This window comes from Tetrao urogallus (assembly GCF_951394365.1).
Source record: "Tetrao urogallus genome assembly, chromosome: 5".
In the NCBI taxonomy this organism is placed as follows: Eukaryota; Metazoa; Chordata; class Aves; order Galliformes; family Phasianidae; genus Tetrao; species Tetrao urogallus.
The window spans coordinates 40,366,616-40,388,861 of NC_136818.1; the positions used below are offsets into that span (position 1 = coordinate 40,366,616).

Consider the following 22,246-nt stretch of genomic DNA (forward strand, 5'->3'; position numbering starts at 1 on the left):
AATTAGGCTGTGAGCAGTGACCAAAATGGAAGTAAAAACAAGTTTGGAAACTTGTAGACAGCTTCCATGTTATTTGACCAAGAGTGAGAACTGCGCTGCTCTTGAGACCACTGGCATGCTAAGGTGATTGGGCTGGCTCCAGGCTTGTCATTTTGTTTGTATGGAAAAGCAAGGAGAAAACAAGATTTATTTTTGTTTCTCCTTTGAGCCTGGAGTGGCTCTTGATGTGGGGAAAATGGCCTTCAGAAAGCTCAGCTGAGCCTGAGTTTGGATTTCTTCTTCTGGAAGAAAAAGATGATGATATTTAAAGATGTTCCTCACATGCTGAACACCGATCCTATTTCTTCTCTCTTGCAGCTGTCAGCTTGGAGCAAGGGAATAAGAATCGCTAGCAAACTGAAAAGCACAAAGCTGCAAGATGTCAGGCCGCAGTGGGAAGAAGAAAATGTCCAAGCTGTCACGCTCCAGCAGGGCAGGTGTTATTTTCCCCGTGGGGAGGATGATGCGCTACTTAAAGAAAGGAACGTACAAGTACCGGATAGGTGTTGGAGCACCAGTTTACATGGCAGCTGTCATAGAGTATCTAGCAGGTAAACAGAGAGCCTGATACTGGAGGTGCTGGGCGTGCACAGTGTCTGTGGGATGAGATGTGAGCGTGCTCAGCACCTCTGAGAAGTGCGGGATGTGTTGACGTTTGCTTAAAATGCTCACGGCGATGAATTTGCTTTTGGAAGAGGCTGAGGATGGAATTTTTCTCCTTCAGAGACATGATGCTCGGTCAGTGGTTGGAGGGGTTGCTGCTTATTGCTGCGTGAGTGAGGAGTTGCATGGGGTAGTTTGTAAGAGAAAACTACATAAGGCTTTGTTGCTTCACCAACAGGAGAGGACAAAAAGCAAGCTTGCTTTGTACATGTATGGTGCATTTGAAGTGAGCAAACTGTTGTGTTTTTGTCTTGCAGAACAGTGTCGAAGTGTTATGAAATAAGGAGGTGGTTCATTAGTATTAAAAAAAGAAGAACGTCTTTTTGACTTGCTTTATGAAATCCCCTAACAGGAGGTGCAGGTGTCACGCTGTGATACCCTATAGTTTGATGTATTGCACTAGTTTGGATTGCCCTGTGAACCTCCTTAGTTAAGTGTGGAGAACAGCTCCTTACCAGATTGTTACCTCTCTCCCAGTGGAGAGAGGATTCTAGTTCAAGTTGCTTACGAGTTACAGATCAAGACTGAGGTGCATTAGAGAATCTCCAGCTCCTTTAGGAGTTAAATATGGAGTAGGTTTTAAAACAAAACGCTATTGAAAAGCAGAATTGAAATCCAAGATGCTGAGCATATCTCCCTCTGCATTTTGTGTAATACCGTGTAGGAGCTAACGTGTTTGTATTTTTCACTTGTCTTCCTTCATAGAGTAAGATCAATTCTAAATGATTTTGGAGGAAACCCTTCTCTTCATTACAAACATTCGTGTGCTTGTAGTTGCACAATCCCGTTTCATGCATTAGAAATCAAACCTTCCAACTGCAGGAATCTCTCTCTCAATGGAGCTGGTGCAGTTGTGTTCTTCCAGGGAAATCCACAGCTTGCAGAGCTTCCTTGAGTGTCTGTGACATGGTGTCTGCTCAAAAAATTGCTAGATACATAGGCTTCTCAGAAGCAGGCTGAATTGTTTTATTTTGCTATGTTAAAGAACTTTTCATAGAGCTGATCCTTATAAGATAAGAATACTGACATTAGAAACAGCTGAGGGTGCATCTGTTTAGTGGGGAAGAATTGAATTGAGGATTGGGGTAGTAACTGGCAGAGGGTGTCCGAAAAGCGAGATGCAGCACTGGAGAGCAAGTTGGGAAAAGAGGGACTGGGAGAAGGGAGGTGCTGCTTAGGGAAGGGAGGTGAAGAGCTTAGCAAGAAAAACCAAGTCTGAGAAGGGTAGATGGAGGCAGAAATGAAGACGGTCCAGGAAGGAAGCTGAGATAGAAGTGTCAGGTGTAGGTTGCTCTGGGAAGGAGAACAGGCAGGGAAAGCAATCATGGTTGGGAAATGGGCAGGGTGGATGAGGAAGGAGCTAAGGCAATTATTTACCTATGCAAATAATTGCATCCTTTGATAAGTTATTTATATGCATACTCTGCAGTCTGCCCTACATCATCTCTGCCTTGGATCCCTTTCTTCCTGGTGTCCTATGGTAGATGAAAAGTGCCTGGTGTTTGAGTGTTCTGCGTTTTTTGCTCTCAACATTAGGCAGAGGACATTTGGATGCACCATCAGGATGCTGCTGGCCAAAGGACCCAGAGCTGTCTGTGGACATAGGATAGACTCTTCCAGGAGTGTTCAGCCAGTGCATACACTCTGAGCATCCTCATCCCAGCCACCACGTGGTCTGCCTTTTGGCTTTGGGACGTGTTCTGTGTACCACTAGATCCCCCTTTTCCTTTGCAAGAAGGGTTGTGGCTGCAACCCATAGCTGTTACTAATGCTGAACTTGAGGCTTGGCTTATCAGCTCCATTGTAAAAATGCCAGCAATCAGTACAACATATCTTGAGAAGAATTTCTTTTTACATCAACTGATTAGCTAATGTGAGGAAGATCTTATCAGGGATCTAAAGTTCTGGTTGTTTTTTTTAAATCTCTCTATCCTGTTTCATATCTCAGGCTTAAGAAGTTATACTGCAAAATTGCAGCTTAATTCCTATCCAGAAGCTTGTATTATGTTGTGCCCAACTCTGTTGGGCTCCACTGCCTTCAGAATCAAAAATGTGTGAAGAATTGACCTCAATCTCATTGGATTTATGAACTTTGCAGCACGTGTGTGCCAGCGTGGGTGTGGCTGACTTTAGTCATCATCATCTGAGTCAAGCATCATTTGAATGTGTCCCATAATGTACCTTACCAAAACGTAGGCAGAGAATTCGGACAGCTCTTGCTTAAGAAGCAGAAGAAATACGAGTGGTGTGCTGGTGAGAGGAACTGGCAACACCAGCGATGCTTCCTCCTTCAGAGGACATCAGCTGGCACACTCCTCGGTCAGGTTGTGCTCATGTGCTGTCAAGAGACAAATGGAGCAGATACTTCTCCACTTGCCAATGGACAAAGAACTCCATCTGATGCATCTTTTCAGGCCAGAGGTGTTACTGGGCAGATTTGTACATGGTAAGGTTGCTGGAACTGTCAGAACTATCTTGAAGGGGAAGTGTCTGAAATCCTTTCACTTCTGTGATCAGTAGCTGGCATTTATCTTCCTTATCAGTTCAAATGAGTGCTTCAGAAAAGCAGGCTGGGCTCAACTGAACATGCAGCTTTGATTTGACTGCGATGCTTTTTGTTCCCACGCGTTCCAAATCTGTTGATTCATCAGCTAAAGAAATCTCTTTTCCTGTATGTCACAGGAAAAGAAGATGGAATCCCATTCAGGTTGTAGATTGGTTGCTGCTTTTGTTGGTTGTAAAACAGGTTATTTCCTAGTCCTGAGCTCTAATCAAACAGGGTGAAAACATCTATTAAAAAGGCTTCAACATCTGTTGGAGTTCACTTATGCAAGTCCAAGATCCAAACACAGTAATGCTCAGTATTCTGTACTATCTATTAGTCAAGAGTCCAAGAAACTCCTTGATTTTAAATGCAGGTAATGATTCGCATTGTGATCACCTACATCTGAGCTTTAATCACGGGTGTGTTGTGTGGAGGAAGGGGCCAGTCGAAATTTCAAGTTACGTGTCCAGTGTGGAGGCATCTTCTGTGGATTTTGAATCTTAAGGGAAGCAAGGTTATTTCAGATTTCACTTCAATTCTTAATGCTGCTCAGATGTAAAATAAAATACGTCTGAGAACATCCAGATCCCAATTTCAAGAGAGCTTGTTGTAGTGTGGGGCCTTACTGTGGGAGTTACATTCTCAGACTGCTGTCTCTGTAGAGTTAAGAACCTCAGCTGTCAGTGATGTTTCTGCTTGAAACATGAAACAGTTTCTTTAGGGGTCTGTTCTTACCAGCAGATGTGATAGCTTCAGCCTCCAGATTTAATGGTTTTGGTTTGTTGTTTTTGCAAGTGCCATTTTGTATTCTTAAGAATATGAGTCCCTACCTCCCTTCTGAAGCCTCCAGTGTTAGAAAAATGTGCACATAGAGAATCATTAGAAGGAGCTAAGACAATTATTTACCTATGCAAATAATTGGCATCCTTTGATAAGTTATTTATATGCATACTCTGCAGTCTGCCCTACATCATCTCTGCCTTGGATCCCTTTCTTCCTGGTGTCCTATGGTAGATGAAAAGTGCCTGGCGTTTGAGTGTTCTGCGTTTTTTGCTCTCAACATTAGGCAGAGGACATTTGAATGCACCATCAGGATGCTGCTGGCCAAAGGACCCAGAACCTGGGGGAGTGGGGTGAGCACACGGTTAGCAGGATGTGCTTGTTGTTGGCACATCTGAAAGAACTTCAGTTACCACACAGGTAAGTATGTCTTCTTGTTTTGTTTTTTTTTTTCCTTCCCGCTGCAATTTTCATCTGCTGTCAGCATAAATCTGCAAAATCTACTGGAGAAGTATGGGTCTCTTTTCTTGCTCTATGCTGGTCTGCACACTGGATGGCAATCTGTTCCTGCTGTCTGCTACTGCATTAGCTCCACTGGCAGAGGTCAGGGATCCGAAAGCTCCAGCCCTGCAGCCCCATGGCATGTAATTTTAAACAATGGCTTTTACATCTCCAACAGTTAGTAATGTTACACTCTGTAGGAATGAAAGCTGGATGACAAGGTTGCACTTCTCTTATTCTCACTGAGAGAAACTGAAAGCTGGTCTCTTTCCCGTGAACCCAGAGCTGAACCTCTTGTTGAAATCCTCTGGATTTTAGCCTGAGAGGCGTTAGGTGGATTCCCACTAGATTTTTCATGGAAATTCTTCAAATAGTTACAGTTCTTCATGTAATTGATTAAATGGGAGTCAGATACCTCCAGCAGAACACTGATGAGCTGTAGCTTTTTTGCCCATATTGTTGACAAAACCAAGACAGGAGCACTGTCCCGGGAGACACAGAAAACTTTCTACCAGCAGTTCTTACATTGAAGCTCTTATGTTGTCTCTTTGCTTGCGTCTAAGTCAAACCTTTCATATCTTGTTTTGAAATAAAGCTTCTCACAGATCTTCAATGCCCTTTAATGCAAAATTGCAGCGTTGCCTGGCTAGTTTGCTGGCTTTCAAAGTATTTCTTTAAATGCACCTCAGTCTTTGTCTTACTTGGTCCTGAGAATTCTTGCTGTTTTGTCAGAACTGTCTGAACAAAGTTTGGGGTTTCATTGCATGCTTTGCTGTTTTGTTGTTACAGGTCTATTGCTAAATTTTGGACTGCTTATGTACATTTTTGAAGCGTGTTTTTTTTGTTTTTATTACTTGAAAGAAGATTCTGGTGTGAGACTCATAAAGGTAGTTGTGTGAAGTAAACGTAGTGTATTTTCTGCTAACTATCCTTCAGGAAATTAGGGAGGACAAATGATTTTATGTAAGTTTGCAAACATATTGGCTGTCATTTGTTGTCTGCGTTTCTGTGTCAAAGATCATTGAAATGGGGAAATACCCCTGAAAAGGTAAATGGATGTTGAAAAGGAATGTGAGAAGTGTACACAGGGTGCACGCAAGTTGCATTTTTATTACTCCCTTCTATCTCACTGTTTCTTGCAGCTGAAATTCTAGAACTGGCAGGAAATGCAGCGAGAGACAACAAGAAAGGAAGAATCGCCCCCAGACACATCCTCCTGGCTGTAGCAAATGATGAAGAGCTGAATCAGGTACTCCCTTGTATTGCAGTGTGAGGGTTGGCTGCCATAGCGTGAACTTGATCATCTCCAGTACTTATTAAAAATATGCTACGTAGACAACATGCTTCCAAAAGCTGTAGAAGTGTGCTTTTTGCTACTGCAATATGAGGACCATCTCGGAGAGGGTCTGGCTCACTCTGTGGTATAGCTGCATCCAGGACTGCATCCCCTTCTTGTATGCCTGAGTCCCATTAGCACTCAGACTGTTATTTGCAGTGCTTTGACTCTGAGGATTGACTGTGGAATAGTGCTGCATGCCTGCAGATGTGTATCTCCTCTTACCCTCATCCACTGCTTGTGGGTCACCAAGATATGCAGAAAGGCTGTGAGACTGAGCGCAGAGCAGCAGTTCTGTGGAGCATGCTGGCTAATTTCACTGGGACGTGCTAGATTTTCTCTCTTAGTGGGGTTTTCTTCTGCTACACAAAGCACATTGCTCTAGGAAGTGTGGGCTCTACACGTATGTAGTGCAGTCAGCGAAGATTGCTTGAGTGCAGGCAAAGAGAATCCATAACACACTCCTTTGTACCGCTTTTCCTTGCAGTTGCTAAAAGGTGTGACTATAGCAAGTGGAGGGGTCCTGCCCAGAATTCAGCCAGAGCTTCTAGCCAAGAAACGGGGTGCCAAAGGTAAATCCGAGACAATCCTTTCCCCTGCTCCTGAGAAGAAGGGAAGGAAATCCATGGTGAGCAAAAAGAGTGGGAAGAAGGCAAAGTCTAACAAGGCCCGGACACCTAAAAAGGTAAGCTTGGGGCAGATGTGGGGTTCAGGATGTGTGCCAGAAGAATCGGATCCAGACCAGCTATGATTATTAGGAGGAATAAGTTTGTGCCTCTGCATTAGTTATTTGTTGGTCCCAACTGGAAATGGGAGGTAGGAGTTGATAGTAGGCATATCAGAAATAAAGGGGAGGATGATTATCGCAGCATTTCTGTGATGAATTTCCGTAACAGAAACCTTTAAAACTTAAGAGGAAAGTTTCCAGATTTCCACATCACCCTCCAAAGTACTTTGATAACTATGTAGAATCTTCATACAAATTGTGTGGCTTCTAAAATACAAGAAACTGTATTTTACTTCTCTTTTTATTTGAGAGATGTTACACCTTCAGCCTTCTTACAGGGCTGTTAAGTATATATCAGTGTCTTGTCAAAAATGACTTTTATGTACCACATCATGACAAGCGTTCTGTTTCATATCTTCTTCAGAGTGCTGTATTAAATGGTTTTTGAAAGAATTACGAGAAGAAGAAATGAAACAGAACTCTACCACTGCACCTTCCCTCTCAGTTGCCCACTGTGCCAAATCTATCACTATCCCAAATGGTTTCATTTATTAAAGCAGTAAACAGAGAGGTGCTCTTAGTTTGTTGTTCCAAAGCTTGCATGTTAAACGTGACTAATCCCTACAGAGGGACGTGGACAGGCTGGATTGCTGGTGTGGGGCCAGTGGGGTGAAGCTCAACAAGACCCAGTGCCACAACAACCTCAGGCGATGCTATATGCTTGGGGCAGAGTGGCTGGAAGATTGTGTGGCAGAAAAACATGTAGCACTGAGGGACATGGGTTAGTGGGCATGGTGGTGATGGGCTGGGGGTTGGACTATGTAATGTTAGAGGTCCTTTCCTACCATAATGATTCTATATGATTCTGTACCATTTTGTCACTTCAGCTGCTTTAGGTGGAGGTGTGATGGCTCACTCCAGCACATAAAAGTGGAGATCTGATTCATTAGCTGAGTTTATTATTTCTTTTACTTGATTTCTTTTTCCTTAGGATGGAGCATTTGACTTGGTTGCTGCTTGATTTAGCATGAGCTCTGTTTTGTTAGTGAAAACAAGCAGTAGTGCACACCCATCCATAAATACAACCTTAATTATCAGAAAAATCACAGATGGAGGGGTGTGCCCTGAACTCTTAATATGTTTACAAACGTATGTAGTGCCTCAGAAGTACCACTAATGTTTGAACATTTCCATTTAACATTTTGTAAACAGTGAAGGCTTCTGTTGTTACATCATGTTTGGGGAATAAAAAGCTATGAGTAATATATGATGAAATTTGTTGTACCTGATTAAATCTGTCCATTGCTGATAATGGTAGGCACTGATTTTTTTTTCCTTCGAGATTTCTTGTTTCTTCACTTCCTTCCCCCTCCTCCCCTCAATTAGAATAAACAGAAGGACAGTGAAAAGGAAGGAGCTTCAAATTCAACATCTGAAGATGGACCTGGGGATGGTTTCACCATCTTGTCCTCCAAGAGCCTTGTGCCAGGACAAAAGGTAATACAAATTAGAATGTAACAGACTGGGATTATAGCAGTGGAGCCTAGCATAAACAGAGTATTGCTTTAGATCTAACAGCAGTAAAAAGTCTTCACCTTCTTCCTAAGTGATCCCAAACGTAAGACCAGAACTCACTTGAGTTACAGGTGGACAGAAGGTCTCAAAAACTTGTCTGCAGATAAAAGATTCATGAGAATAGTGCTGGTCAACCTCTCTTCTCTAGAGAGCCATACTGATTAATTTCATGACTTGACCTATAGCAGAATTCTGTTCGATTTGGACTTGGCTGAGTTGTGTCTAGCATAGTGCCAAAATGGGTTCAGCCTTCTAAACTGTTCATTATTTATAAGAACAAACAGACTATTTTTCTTTTTTTTTTTTAACCCTCCTCCCCTTCTGTACTCACTAAGAAGGAGAGTTTTTAAACAAAAGAGTTACCAAAGTCAGCATTTCTTTTTTAAACTGTGATGGTAGAACATGAATCCAATAGCAGTACTTTCCTCTTAGGCAGGCATCCAAGCTATGGGTACAACATGAAACAATCTGAGCAGTGTACATACTAAAGACTGGAAATCAGAATCAGACATATTGAACGCAATAAAACTGTGTAAATTGTGAATCCAGGCCCTTTTTTTTTTTCAGTGTGAAAAATATTTCACACATACTACTAACTTGTTTCTGTCTACTCTTATCCTTATCTTGCAGCTTTCTCTGACACAGAGTGACATCAGCCATATTGGCTCCATGAAAGTAGAAGGCATTGTTCACCCCACGACTGCTGAAATAGACCTCAAGGAGGAAATAGGTGAGGCTGTGCTGCATGCAGACAAAGCAGTTCTAAGGTTGGCTTTTTGGATTGTTGTTTTATACGATCATTTGAGAAATGATTTCAGGAAAGTACTGAGGTTTGTATGTTGTGAAGAGTGGGACTGCTACTCAAGCCAGCAGAAACGCCCTTGTAGGTTTTTCAAAACCAATAATAAGTAAACTTTGTCATAAACATCAACTGCTGCTCAAAGAGGAAAACATGGCAGTATGTGTACAGTGTTTTTTTCTTTTAAATCACATAGAGTTATTGGTTTGGTTTTATTTTTGTTGGTTTGATTTTTATTTTGCTGGTAATGTGAAAACAAGGCCTATTTGTTCTGTGTCCTTGTAGGCAAGGCTTTGGAAAAGGCAGGAGGGAAAGAGTTTTTAGAAACAGTGAAGGAGCTTCGCAAATCTCAAGGGCCTTTGGAAGTTGCTGAAGGTAAAAAAATTAAAAAAATAAATAAATAAAAAAATGCCCAGCTGGAAAAGACTCATCCCATATTTTCTTTTCTCTTGACATTCTAATCTGTTCTTGATTACATATGTGCCTTTGCTTATGTGATGTATTTCTGTTTCTTCCTTTAAGTTGTTGCTGGTATGGACAGCCTGTTTGAGGACAGGGAGTTGAGGGGGAAAGGAAGAGGAGTAGGATACCTTTGTGCTGTGTACATCCTGTCTTTGTGCTTTGAAGCACCACCTTAAGTTCCAGCAGGCAATTCCTGTCTGTGGGAGCCTTAAACTTAAGGGAAACTTGTGCTTTCACTTTTGTGCCATCTTTCCTCTCCTGTTTGCATGACATTTCTTAGTGAGAATTAGAAACAGCTCTCAGCCTAACCTATAAGCTGTATGAAGAACAGTAATTTATAAAATGCCCTGCTTTATACTGAACAATATAACCAGAGCAACTACCTTACTTTGCACACAAATGAAGGTAGAAGTGATATCATCACAAAAACTGGCGTGTGTTTTGAAGAGCAGTTGGTGCTCTTCTCCCAGGCATTACAGCTACATTGCTGAAATACAAATTACAAAAGAGCTAGAAAATAGATTCCTTTTAGCTAGTTCCAGGAAAGAAGATAATCTTAGCTTAATGGATGGAAAATTGTACTGTCAGACAGACACTGTTGTGTTGGTGTGTTTGAAGTTACCACTTCTACTGGTTTTGAGGCAAGTAATAATAAATGGGTTTTTATCACTGGAGATGAGCTCAAGTGTTTGCAGTACCAGCCTAACAGGCCTTGAATTCAAGTGCTGTTCACAGGATACCTGTGTTGTTTTCAATCAGTTTTCTCTTTGTGGTTAAAGTTCTCTTCTGCTTGAAATTTAAGGAGCACGGTGAAGCATTAGATAGAATTCCTCCATGATGGTGGATGAGGGTCTAGATCCACATTCTTCACTTTTTGGATATTAATTGTACACCTAATTTCTGGGTGTTCAACGTGAGATTCCCAAGGCCCAGATTTTTAGAAGTGCTATTTTCAAATTGGACATAACCGGTGGATACTTTCAGTAAACATCTTTGATTTTTCAGATGGTTGTTTGAAATTGCCTAGCTGTGAAGGAGGTCCAGATATTGCTCCATCATGCTCTGGAACTGTAATGATGATGCAGGATTTGCGCAGAGCATTCAGATGAGGCTGTGACAGCACTGCAGAAATGTCTGTTGGGGAATTAACGATGCTGAGTTCAGGGTGAGGTTTCAGCAGCTTGCACATTAAAGAAAATATCCAGAGGCCATGCTGAATGAGAGAGCCTTTCATCATCACTGAAAAACTGTTAATCAAATGAACCCCGGGTTCCTCTGTCCTCAAAGCAATAGTAATTGATCACACAAGTAATGACGGTACAGATTATGATTGCGAGTGAGTCATTGTGGCTTGCTTTAATTCCTCCCGGATTTCTTTTGAAGAGGTAATGTCATGAAGAAAGACTGAGATGATTGATTAGATTGAAGTGACTCAATCGAGAAGTGATTGCAAGTGATTGAGTTTTCTACTCAAAAGTAACTGTTATGTTTTCATTTGTGGTAGCTGCACTTACTCAGTCCAGCGGGCTAGCAGCAAAGTTTGTCATCCACTGTCACATCCCGCAGTGGGGGTCAGACAAGTGCGAAGAGCAGCTTGAAGAGACCATCAAGAACTGCTTAACAGCTGCAGAAGACAAGAAGTTGAAGTCTGTGGCTTTCCCCCCTTTTCCCAGTGGCAGGTATGGCTTTTCCTGTGTAAGAGGATTCTGCATTGTGTAACGATTGTGTAATGAGCTATCGGAGCTGCTGCTGTGATAGCCTTGATGGAGGGAATTAGCTAACTCTCAGGAGAGCTGTGTTTTCTGTTGTGAGTAGTTTCCATTCTTCTACTCTGGGCCTGTACCATCTCCAGTTTTATGTCCCTTCCTTTTACTGTGATGAATCTCACTAAAACTCTACTGATATTGACAAGATTACACTGGCATCATAGTGAAGTTGAATAACAGTGATGCAACAGGAGCTAGGTGAATGTGATATCTTTACTTAAGTCATCCCAAGAGTATATATTAAAAAGGCTAGTCACACACATCTTTTCTTTCAAAAGAAAACCACTCTTTCTTAAAAGTTCAACATTAAAAAGGCAACTTTCAAACCAAATGTAGAACTGTGATAACTAGGAAAAATAGTAAGAAATCATAAATAAGCCTCACAGGCACGGTTGTTGCTCTTTCGTAATAGTGTCTGTGTGTCTAGGATTAATTTAACTTGATTTTTTTTCTTAGTTATTTCTGGGGTTTATTTAAAACTGCAGCTAACACTGTTAACAGCAGGCTGCAGTGAGTACAGCTGTGCTTTATGGCTTTCAGCATTACATGTGTATAAAGCTTGCGCAGGTGACTGACGCTCTCTTGTTTTGTTTTCTTCCCCTATCACATAGAAACTGCTTCCCAAAACAGACAGCGGCCCAGGTGACTCTCAGAGCTATTTCCACCCATTTTGATGGCACCAGCTCTTCCTCCCTGAAGAACATTTACTTTCTGCTCTTTGACAGTGAAAGTATTGGCATCTACGTGCAAGAAATGGCCAAGCTAGACACTAAGTAGCAACAGCAGCCAAATGAAACTTTATTTTTCAACAAACTTGAGTAGCATTAAAAGCATTAGAGGTGGGTTTTATTTTTTCAATGTGGTGAGGAGGGGGAGTGGTAGTAGTGTGATGTGTTGTGACTTGATGAAGAGCTGTGACTAGAGATGAGAGGGGTTTAGTCTGATTTCTTTGCGCTGTCAGCATCTTCTAGCCCTTTGTGCCACCTTCAGCAATTGAGTTACCATCTCTTTTCAGGAGTTTTAGTGTCCCTTGTTACTTTAGTTTAGAAGTTTATAAAGAGTAACTTCATTTTAGATTTGTAGTGATGAAGTTTTCATGCACACACTTTAGAGAAAGCTCTTAAAAATATTCTGCTCCCTTTTCTGCTCCCTTGAGGGTGGATGTTAAACTTTTCCTCCAGCCCACAGTGGAGGGGAAAGAGATATTAGAAGTGATGCATGAGGAGCTTCTGTTTTGCTTTTTACTCACAATAATCTCTGTAATTACTGAGAATATTTCATGGTGATTTTTTTTTTTGTTCGTTTTATAAGAAAAAAAGAAAAAGATTTGTGAAGTGTGATTATTGTTATGAACCTCATTTTGCTCTGAAAATTTGTCACCTTAAGGGGGGAGGAAGGGGGTGGGAAAAGGAAACATCTGAAACCAAATACTTATGTAGCACACTTATGACACGAGTAACCAGCTTCTGGCAGAAGTGTAGTGCCATGACATAATTAAAGCTGCTGTGGAGAGGCTGACACAAAGCTGCATTATATTCTGTTGAGTTCCATCGTTATTGGAGCCTTTTCAGGGCTGTAGGCAGGCTTTTCACAGGCACTGTACCCAAGTAATACGCAGAGACTTTAGAAGCTAGAGTAGAGAAAGCCAGGAAAAACCCACATAATAAACAAGCCACTAACGTTTTGAAAACCATAGTGTTTATTGTTACAAATTAAGGTAAACCAGGTTTCTTGCCCAGAGCTGTCTCAACAGAGGATGAAAAGAAACAGCCCTTCCTTTGTTACAGTGAGAACTTTGGTGCAGATTAACTTAGAAAGTGCCTCTCTACCCATTACAATAACACTCCTTTAATGCATTACACTGAAGAACAGCTTCAGGAGGTGCTGCAGGAGACAGCAACTCTCTAAGCAATAAAAGTGCACCTTCACCTTCTTGCAGCGGTTGAATTCCTCACTAGTTCATTTCCCATCCCCTCTTAAGAGGGCATTGTCTGTCCCATCGTCTTCCAGCTCTTTGAGACAAACAGGCCCCGACTTTTAGCAATGGTCACTAGGAGGCGTCCCACGTAGTATCCGTTCACCTGGCCTACACCATCATTCTTACCCATTGAAAGCAGGAATGTCAGTGATCCTGGGAAGAAGAGGCAGAAGTTTAAGTTACCGCTTTCACAGCTAAATACCGAATATACATATACAGAGCCACTCTCTGTTCAGGCTCTTCTGTTTTGATGGAAGTGCACAATGGAGGGGGGAAGACTGTCCTCCCAAGAAGCAGACAATAAAACTGCGGTAGAAATAAATGTAAGTAGACTGGGAAACCTTTGAAAAAAACAAATGTTTGCCCAGGTATCTTCCATCCACGCAGAGCAGCTTTCAGAGTAGTTACAGTATTTTCAAATGGGTTACTTATCAGTGAGACTCATCACCTAGCTAGAATTACTTTCAGATTAAATTTTTCACTTTGTGTTATAGTTTAAGAGAAGGGAGGGGAAAGTCAAGTCCTCTCCTTGTTCTTAGGATTTAATTGGATGGTAAGCAACTTAAAGGTTGATGAATGGCTGAAACCTACCAGTATATTTATCAGGAAGACAGCAGTGAAGAAAGGAGATGTTGCATATGCAGATTGACACAGGTAATCAACTTCTACAGTGTCTTCGGCAAGAACTAAGGTGAAGCCTGAGCTATAAACCTATATAGCCAACCCCAGCTGTGGGTTCCTTCACCTCAATTAGTATCCCAGACAAGTTTTAAAACATCTGTTCCCTGCAGAAAAGCAGCTCAACAGCTAAAGCCAAGCACTAAGATGATGTTACCTGGTTGGTAGGTTTTAAGCGGCTTGTGTGTCAAGCTGTTGATGATATTTGACACTACAACGTCGGCATGCAGCCCAGCGTGGTATGCCATCTTTGGTTCTTTCAGGTTTGCACAGTCCCCAATGGCATAGATGTTGTCATAGCCTTCCACCTGGAGGTGCTTGTTAACGTTCAAAGCTCCGTTACTCGCCACTTTGTCTCCTGTTTGGCAAAACAGTAAGTTTTGAGAAAGAGTTTGGTGTTGTGTGCTGTGGCCTGAGACCCCAAAATGCTGTTGTTACCGGTGTGTCAATGACACAAAGTGAAGCATTAAGATTTTCACTCTTTTTTTTCTACGTGTGAGGCAAGAGATGCTTTCTGTCTTGTAATAGGTAATTATTAACATTCTGATGAGTTATTTGGTATTTCGGTGGAAACATGGAATGATTAGCAGCTAGCATACATGACTCGAGGGAGGGTCAAGCAAGTATGACATCCTGCCCTTGGCAGCAGGAATTACCAATGACTATGAGGTGTAATCTACCTGGTGCTGGACGAGGGCACTTTTAGGTATTAGCAAAAGGAGCTGGAGAAGACTGAGGACCTTGTCATCTGTAAGTTTCTGACGGTCACATTTCACAGCTAAGTATTTAACATGATGTTAGGGCATTTGCTATGTCAAGAAAAACTCGAGCAGAAGACACTGAGGACCTGCTATGCTTCCCTCCGTGCAGCAGCTTTTCGCTTACCAAATGCAGTGGCATATGCTGAAGAGTTAATCTTTATCCCCGTGCACAGGACCACCATATCAGCAACAACCTCTGTGCCCTTTTCTGTCCTTACTACCATGTCCTTCTGGAACTGGTTCGTTGTGAGATTTTCCACGTTGCTGACCTTCTCACCTGTTGTGACAGAGAGCCCTGGGTAACAGACCTGTACTCAGCTGCTGTTTCCAGCTCGCCCAGATGTTTGTAGAGAAACAGGAATTCAAGGGAGCCATGCTTAGTCCCCAGAAAATTAAATGGGCAATAGGTCATCAAAAAGAGGTGCTGTGGCCAAAGGAAGAGCGGCTTGGAGGGTGTCAGAGTCTAGGTCTTCAAAGGCATTGTTAAGTACATACTTAATAGGAGGCGAACTCCTTTCCTGAGGAGAATCTCTTTCACCTCCTGACGGACGCTTTGTAGCAGCTCTACGTCAGCTAGTGCAATTTTTGAGTGAATGAGGGTGACCTGTTGGCGACAAAACAGCAAATGGGCAAATTTGAATGGTATGGGACACCCTGCATGTGGGAGCAGCAACGGACAGCTTCCTTCCACACTGCCTAATGCCCAGAGAGACTGAGTTTAGTGAAGGGCATTTAGTGCCAACAGTTGCACGTACTGGGTGCTCTTAAAAGAGAAGGCATTGTCTGGAACCTCCTGCCTTGCAGTGATCTCCAATACCTCCAGCAGGACCACGGAAGAAGAACAGCTTCAGAGACAAGCGAAATATAATTAATATGTTCCTACCTCTTTGGCTGGGTACTCTGTTTTGATCTCTGCAGCCATCTCGACACCAGCAGCACCACCTCCCACTACCACGATGCGCTCAGATTTCTCAATCTTGAAATAAAGAAGAAACTGATGTTACTCAAGCTCAACTAAGGCAAGCAGTGCTTCCTAAGAAAATCGGTCCCTCACCTCCTTAACCATGTCTTCGTAGGTCTGGATGGCGTTTTCCATGTCAATGACCTTGTTGAACTTCCCAGGGAATGGTCCATCACTGCCAGTTGCAAGAATAAGGTGGGAGTAGTGAAGCTCCTGAGGGGGCACAGGGTTGGACAAGATGTTAGACCTTGTAAAATGAGAGCCTAAAACACAGTTGTTGCCTCCTAGGTACTATTTACTCATTCCATCTCCACCAGCCTCCACTGATAAATAGGAAAATATTTGCCACTGTCAGAAAGTGGCTTTAAGAAGAGATCTGAGCTGAGCTGAGATCAGCTGAAGCCACGTAACTGCCTTCCTCAGGGTCTGAGAGGCACGCTGATCTTCAGATGAGCCCAGTGCTGTGAAGAATCTACTAGAAGCTTACAGGAAATAAGGCAATTGCTGTGCCAGTAGAGGTTGCCACCGCAGCTGAAGTGCTGAACTCAGAGTCCAGACGGGCACAAGCGCATGCTGACTTCCCTCCTTCACTCCCTTCTGAACAGAGGTGAGATGCTTTGGCTGAAAAGAGTTCCCAGAGCTGTTGCCAATATTTGCCTTTTTTTTTTTCTTCCTGTGGTTAGATAAGGATCTGAGCTCCAGGGTTATCTGAGCTCCAAATCCAACCCTGAGAATAAAAGCTTATCTCAGTACTAGATGGGATGGAGTGCTTACAGCACACCTGTAATTCAGCACAACTCTAGGCCATTGATCTTGGGTAGAGGTGATACTGCTGTTCCACGCAAGAAGGGGAAGATGGTCTGTTTCCAGGCTTGACAAGGATGATTAAATGCCATGCTATTAGCAGACACAGATTTTAGGTTTTAGAAGAGATGACTGGGAGCCTGCTTTTCTCTTTGGCAGTTCTCCATAGGAGGCCACTGGTTTCATTGCTCAGTGCCTGCCCAAAGGGCCCGCACCGGGGCTCGTTTGGGATCAGATATTTCAGCCAAAGTGAGGCTTAGATCAGAACAGGACCCGCTGTACGTGTGAGCTCTGAGCCTGGGGTGCTGGGTGGAGCAGGTTCATGTGCTTGGCTGACCTAAACTGTAGGAGATACGGCACCCAGACTGACTTCCAGGTAAGTCAGCCAAGCTACCCTGACAAGGCACAGCATCACCCACCTCGCCATCGCTGAGCAGGACCTGCTGCCTCTCGGGGTCTATGCCCACCACCTTGCCTTGTCGGAAGCTGTCGCCAAAGGTGACGGTGTAGGAGATGAAAGTCTTCCTGGCGAATCCTGTGGTAAGAGGAGGGAATAGAGAAAAGATCTCCTTCCATGGAAGTTAACAGACCTTCTTCCCTTCTTCCCTCAAGAGGACCTTCCTGAAAGCACCGTATGCAGCTGGGAGTGTGGGCTGGGCCTCCCTGTGCTCTCTGCCCTGAATTCCAGGGCCTTTCCCTTGGAGCTGGTGATAAAGTCAGCTCCTGCGAAATCAAGTGACAACCCCAGCTACACTGTTTTATCTCTGCTCCCTGTATACAGTCTCTTACTGATTTGCCAGCAAGTGCTCCAAGGCCTTTCAGGCAGGCTGGCAGGATTTTTTCTGTTTGGATAAGATTTTGACATCACTTTGATGCTCATTCCCAGCCTCGAATGCTACGTTCCCCCCCTCTAAATCCTGGACTAGGGGGGTTACCCAATCCTCCCTAGATGAGGCCGAGCGGATGACTGACAGAATTTTGTCACATACAGCCTCAGGGCTGAACTACTCAGCATGCCACATGCAGAAAGCCATGCCATCTGCTACCCTTCCACTTACTGTGCGTTTCAGCTTAGCCAACTTCTCAACTCAAAGAAAAAAAAGAATAAAAAGGGCCGTCCAAGTAGTTATTGCTTTCTTCCCCTGCAGCCCAGGGATTAGTGTAGCACAGACAGCACGTGGGTTTTCCCAGAACCGAGTCATCATATTTTCATCGGACGGGGGCAGCAGGCACTGTGCGCCTCCTCCCCTCGCACTGAGCTGCCGCAGTGGGGGACACGCAGATGCATCGCTCGGCTTACCGCTCTCCACGGAAGCCCGGAGGGCAGCGACGTTGTGGTGGAAAGCATCTCTCATGTCCACCAGCACGAAGGGGACGGCCCAGGACTTGAGCTGGCTGGCGGCCGCGATGCCACCAAAGCCGCCGCCGACGATGACGACGCGCACGGAGTCGTCCACGGACAGCTTGGAGCCCATGGCAGCCGGCGGGGCTCGGCCGGGATGAGAGGCACAGGAGGTTGCGTGGGCCTTCAGGCGGCCGAGACCGCCGGGTGCCGAGCTTTGGGGACGGGCGAGAGGAGCGGCGCTGCCTCTGCCCGCCCCGTGACTCAGCGCTGCGTGCGATGGGCGGGCCGCGCGGGGCCGAGCCGTGCTGAGCAGAGCTGAGCTCTCCCTCCGACACGGGGCAGGAGCCAAAAAGAGGCTTTTGTTTTGCTTCCGCAAGTTGATGAAGAGCGGGTGCTGTCTGCGTTTGCCTTGTCCTTTGTCAGCTGTGAGTGCTGATTAAATGGATGTCGTTTCAGTGCCCCTTTTAGGATGGCTGGCTTGTTGGGAAACCCGCGGGCGGGGCGGCTGGGTGATGCCTGCCGGACGGTTCGCTCCCTGCATCCAGCGAGCGCTCCTGCACACAGAAAGGATGGGGAGTAAGAGAGGGGCTCGGAAGGACGAGCCCAACATCGCCGTGCTGGAGACAGCGGGATGGCAGGAGGGGTTGCAAACAAAAGGACATCCGGACACTGATGCTCTGAGGGACAGAAGCTGCCCCCGAAGACTTTGGACTCCTGCGGCATTCCAGATAAATATAGCCGAGTAAATGTATCTGCCGCACACACTACAGCGCTGTGAGCCGGCGGAGTTGCCCCACGTGTCGCAGGCTGGCTTGGAGGCTGCCTCTGCCCTTCAATCCTCCTCCTGACGTGTGCCAAAGCAATCCCCTTCAAACCCCACGGGTGGGGGAGGGATGGAGGAATTGCAACTTTTGAGGACTAACGGGGCGAGGCGGCCCCTGAGCTGAGCGATGTGCCCGCCAGCCGGCTCGGGCTGCGGGCCCCAGGTAAGCCAGGGGCAGAAAATCCCGACCCTGTTCACATGCAGGGATGGAGCAGCACCGTGCGGGCTCGCTGCGGGGATGCTGCGAGGGCTGCGGCCGCCAGAGGGTGCAGGCGGCCCGGCCGCGGGGCGGTGCAGGCTGAACTCTGCTAGTCCTAAAGCAAATACCTTAAACCCTCCTCGGAGGCAAAGCGAAATGCCCCTGGGCATTGCTACCAGAGGGCTTTTTCCTCTTCTTGCCTTCAAATCAAGACAGAGCCAGTGGAAGGGACAGCTCTCCGCGCTCAGGTGCTATTTCTGCTCCCAGGCAAGGGGGGAGATCAGGTGAGCCCCATGTTACGCTAGAAGATCAAGGCCACCTTTCATAAGAAAGGGAAACCATTGGAGCCGGTGAGCTGGAGATGCACCAACAAGACAACGCCAGTGGTGCAAACAGGACCCAAAGCAAACTGCAGCGGTAAAAGGAGTCTTTGTGAACACTTCAGGAACCTTGTGTCCAACCTCAGGCAAATGGGAAAAACCTCCAAATGCTCAACAGAGTGTGGTTGGACAGAGTTCTCTGTGCACAGGTGTGTGCTTAGCATTGGCTAACATGTTGTTTGATGGTGTTTATCTGGCTGTCTGCAAGCAGGCAACTGCAGGAAGAGTCAACCAGTGTCAGAGAGGGCTTTGTCTTCTGCCAGCAGGCCAATATGACGAAGGCACCCGTGGAGGCTGATGGCAGGTCTTGGCCTGCCCTGCTCCTTCAGGCTCTGGAGCTCATCACATCTGTCTGTCTGATGCCCTTGTCTACCTTGAAGATGCAATGGGACCAGTGAGTTAGCTTCAGGTTCTCTGTCATGGCACAGGGGATGAGACATGCAAGGATCTGCCTCTGCTCTGTGCTGGGAGACGTCACCTGAAGCACTGTGTCCAGATGGGGAGTCCTCAGTACAGGAGAGACACAGAACTGTTGGAGTGCATCCAGAGGAGGGCCACAAACCTGATCCAAGGGATAAAAGACCTCCCTGCAAGGACAGGCTGGGCCTGTGCAGCCTGGAGAAGAGAAGGCTCACAGCAGCCTGTCAGTATCGAAAGGGGCTGTAAGAAAGAAGAGGACAGACTCTTTGTGGGGTTTGCTGTGATAGGACAAGGGGAAATGATTTCAAACCAAAACAGAGGAGATTTACAGTGGATATAAGGAAGAGGTGTTTTACAGTATGACACAGTGGCACAGGTTGTCCAGAGAGGTGGGGGAGTCACCAACCCTGGAGGTACTGCAGAGCCATGGGGATGTGGCTCTGAGGGATGTTGGCAGTGGGGGTGGGCTGGGTGAGCTGAAAGGGCTTTTCCAACCTCAGTGACTGTGATTCTTTGACTCAGTGTGTGGGGAAAGACATCCCTTGCAAATACAGAGAGCAAACAGCTAATTCTGGACTTAATGATAAATGTTATCAAACTGTGAGGGTCTCTGCTGCAGCTTGGGGTGGGATCGGGTTAATCCAGGGCAAAGAATTGCCTGGAAAAACCAATTCAGACCTGTTTCTGTCTGCTTTTAAATATCAACAGCGGCTGTTTTTTTACCTTGTAAGTAAAATTTGCTTTTAACAAGAATCAACAAGGCCCTGTTTTGTTTATTCTGTCTCCAACCAACCTCAGTGACCTCAGCTGAAGAGTTCCACCACTTCCCATCAACCACTGCCCTCAGCACCATGGGCACCTTGTGCTGGTCAGGTGGGACAGCACAGCCACTTGTACTTACAGAGAGCAAAGCCCACTCCAGATGTGAGTACCTGGGCTCACCTGAGGTGTGAGCACTTTGGGGGTGTGGGGCACAGGCTCTCCTGTCCCTTGGGGGAAACGCTGCTCCAAAAGCCCCGGTGACTGCCTTTGGTTTTCATGTGCTGTACTTCCTTCTTCACCACCCCTTTTCACAGCAATGCCATTTGGTGGGAACTCAGCACTGATTGTGATCTGATGAAGGCAGGTGCAAACAGCAGATCGGTCAGCTTTGTCCATCTGGGACATCCCTGGCAAGGCCCTGCTCCTGCAGGTTATGAGTTTCACCCCTTCCCCCCATCCCAGGATTTCACTGCAGTGAAAGCACAACATAAAATAAAACCAAGTCCTTAAAAAAAATCAGTCTCGCAGACAGACAGCCTTTGTCTGAAGGTGTAATTACAGAATAAATATGGGATGCAGACCAAGAAGTGCGGTCTGGTCAGGCATGCAGCCTCTTAAAAAAAAACACAACAGAACACAAGGCTGTCATTTAATGCTGAATGTCCACGTCTGCAGCCCCCAGCCCCCCTACCATTAGGTGCTTCTTGCTGAAAATGCACACCTTTTCTCCCAAACCTCTACCCTTCCTGATGTGGGGAAGGCCCAGAGCGAGGTCCTGCTTACTGCTTTAGCCTCGGGGGAGCCGCGTGTCTGTCCCAGTGTGCCTGGCACCACACAGTGCAAATTCCATGCGGGTGTCATGGTTACATGTGTTTAATGAGAGCAATTAGTCGTCATGAAAATCCGCATGGGTTGGGGGCACGTTTTTTTTATGTCCTATGACATTTTTGAGTGGAAGCTGGAGAGCGTCCAGGAAGAAATGCTGCTGCTCAGCTGGAAGGGGCAGTCTGGAGCCAGGCAGTGCCATGCTGCAGGTGAGAGGGGCTGGATCTGCTCCCTGCCCTACATCAGCACGGCTCGCCCGGTCCTGCCCTGTGTATCCCTCAGTTTTCCCACCTGTCTGCTTTCTCTGTGTACAGTAGGAAGGGGCTGAGGACACTGGGCTCTTCTGAAACCCTGTTTCTGGGTCTGTCAGTCAGAGATGCCTTTGCCTTGCATTGCGTTTCATTTAAACTGTTTATTTGCTTCACGAAAGCAACGGGTACCCTTATGTGGAGGCGAGCACAGAAAGGACCTTGTTGGAGCCTAAACAGCCTTCCTCTGCTGTTTGCTCCTGGGAGCTTAGAGCTCTGCTCCTCCAGCCCCTACTCCTCTGTGTGCTTCCAACCACCCACAAAAGGGGCTGCTTGTTTGCATTCCCCTTGCTTTGTGCCGTGGCAGTGTCCTTGCTGTGCCAACAGCTCAGTGGCACCACGCACCGCTCCCATTCCAGCGTGCAGCTGTGGGATGTGCCTCCCATCCCAGCACCACTCCGCCTTCCCAGCAGGAAGCTCCCAAACAAAACACCATTCACTGGGGAAGCCAGGATGCTCCTCGTGCTGGGAGCTTTGTGTATGTGGGGTGAGAGAGGAGACCAACCCAGCTAAATGCATGCACTGCATGTAAAAATCCCTGCTTCTGCACCCTTTCCCAAGCCAGGCAGTATCCTGTGCCCTGGCCCTGTTGCATATTGAGGCCAGATGCAAGCAAAGCAATGGGAGAAAGGCAAACCCTGCTGCTGCAGGAGGATGGCTGCTGAGGCAATGGCATGGCTGCTCCCTATCGGCTGCTCTGCGCAGCTCAATGCCACCTCTGTTCTCTGCTCTGGGTCGAAAATGTGGCTTTGTGAGCTAGCTGAGCTGCAGCTTGCTGCTGGAGGCTGGGCGGTCCCAGCTGCTGATTT

At 45.7% G+C, this 22,246-nt stretch overlaps 2 protein-coding genes across 2 annotated transcripts; one reads left to right on the plus strand and one right to left on the minus strand.

Moving 5' to 3' along the window:
* Positions 1 to 418: 418 nt before the first annotated feature.
* Positions 419 to 11,970, plus strand: MACROH2A2 (macroH2A.2 histone; the record flags this gene model as incomplete). Its single annotated transcript, XM_079536328.1, has 8 exons — positions 419 to 590; positions 5,671 to 5,777; positions 6,352 to 6,549; positions 7,978 to 8,088; positions 8,797 to 8,896; positions 9,251 to 9,340; positions 10,932 to 11,106; positions 11,805 to 11,970. The coding sequence occupies 8 exons, from the start codon at positions 419 to 421 to the stop codon at positions 11,968 to 11,970; spliced, it is 1,119 nt and encodes a 372-aa protein (XP_079392454.1).
* Positions 11,971 to 13,169: 1,199 nt separating this feature from the next.
* AIFM2 (AIF family member 2) lies at positions 13,170 to 17,850 on the minus strand (the record flags this gene model as incomplete). Its single annotated transcript, XM_079535169.1, has 8 exons — positions 13,170 to 13,324; positions 14,007 to 14,207; positions 14,735 to 14,887; positions 15,106 to 15,214; positions 15,494 to 15,586; positions 15,665 to 15,784; positions 16,795 to 16,910; positions 17,676 to 17,850. The coding sequence occupies 8 exons, from the start codon at positions 17,848 to 17,850 to the stop codon at positions 13,170 to 13,172; spliced, it is 1,122 nt and encodes a 373-aa protein (XP_079391295.1).
* Between the last annotated feature and the right edge of the window lie 4,396 nt (positions 17,851 to 22,246).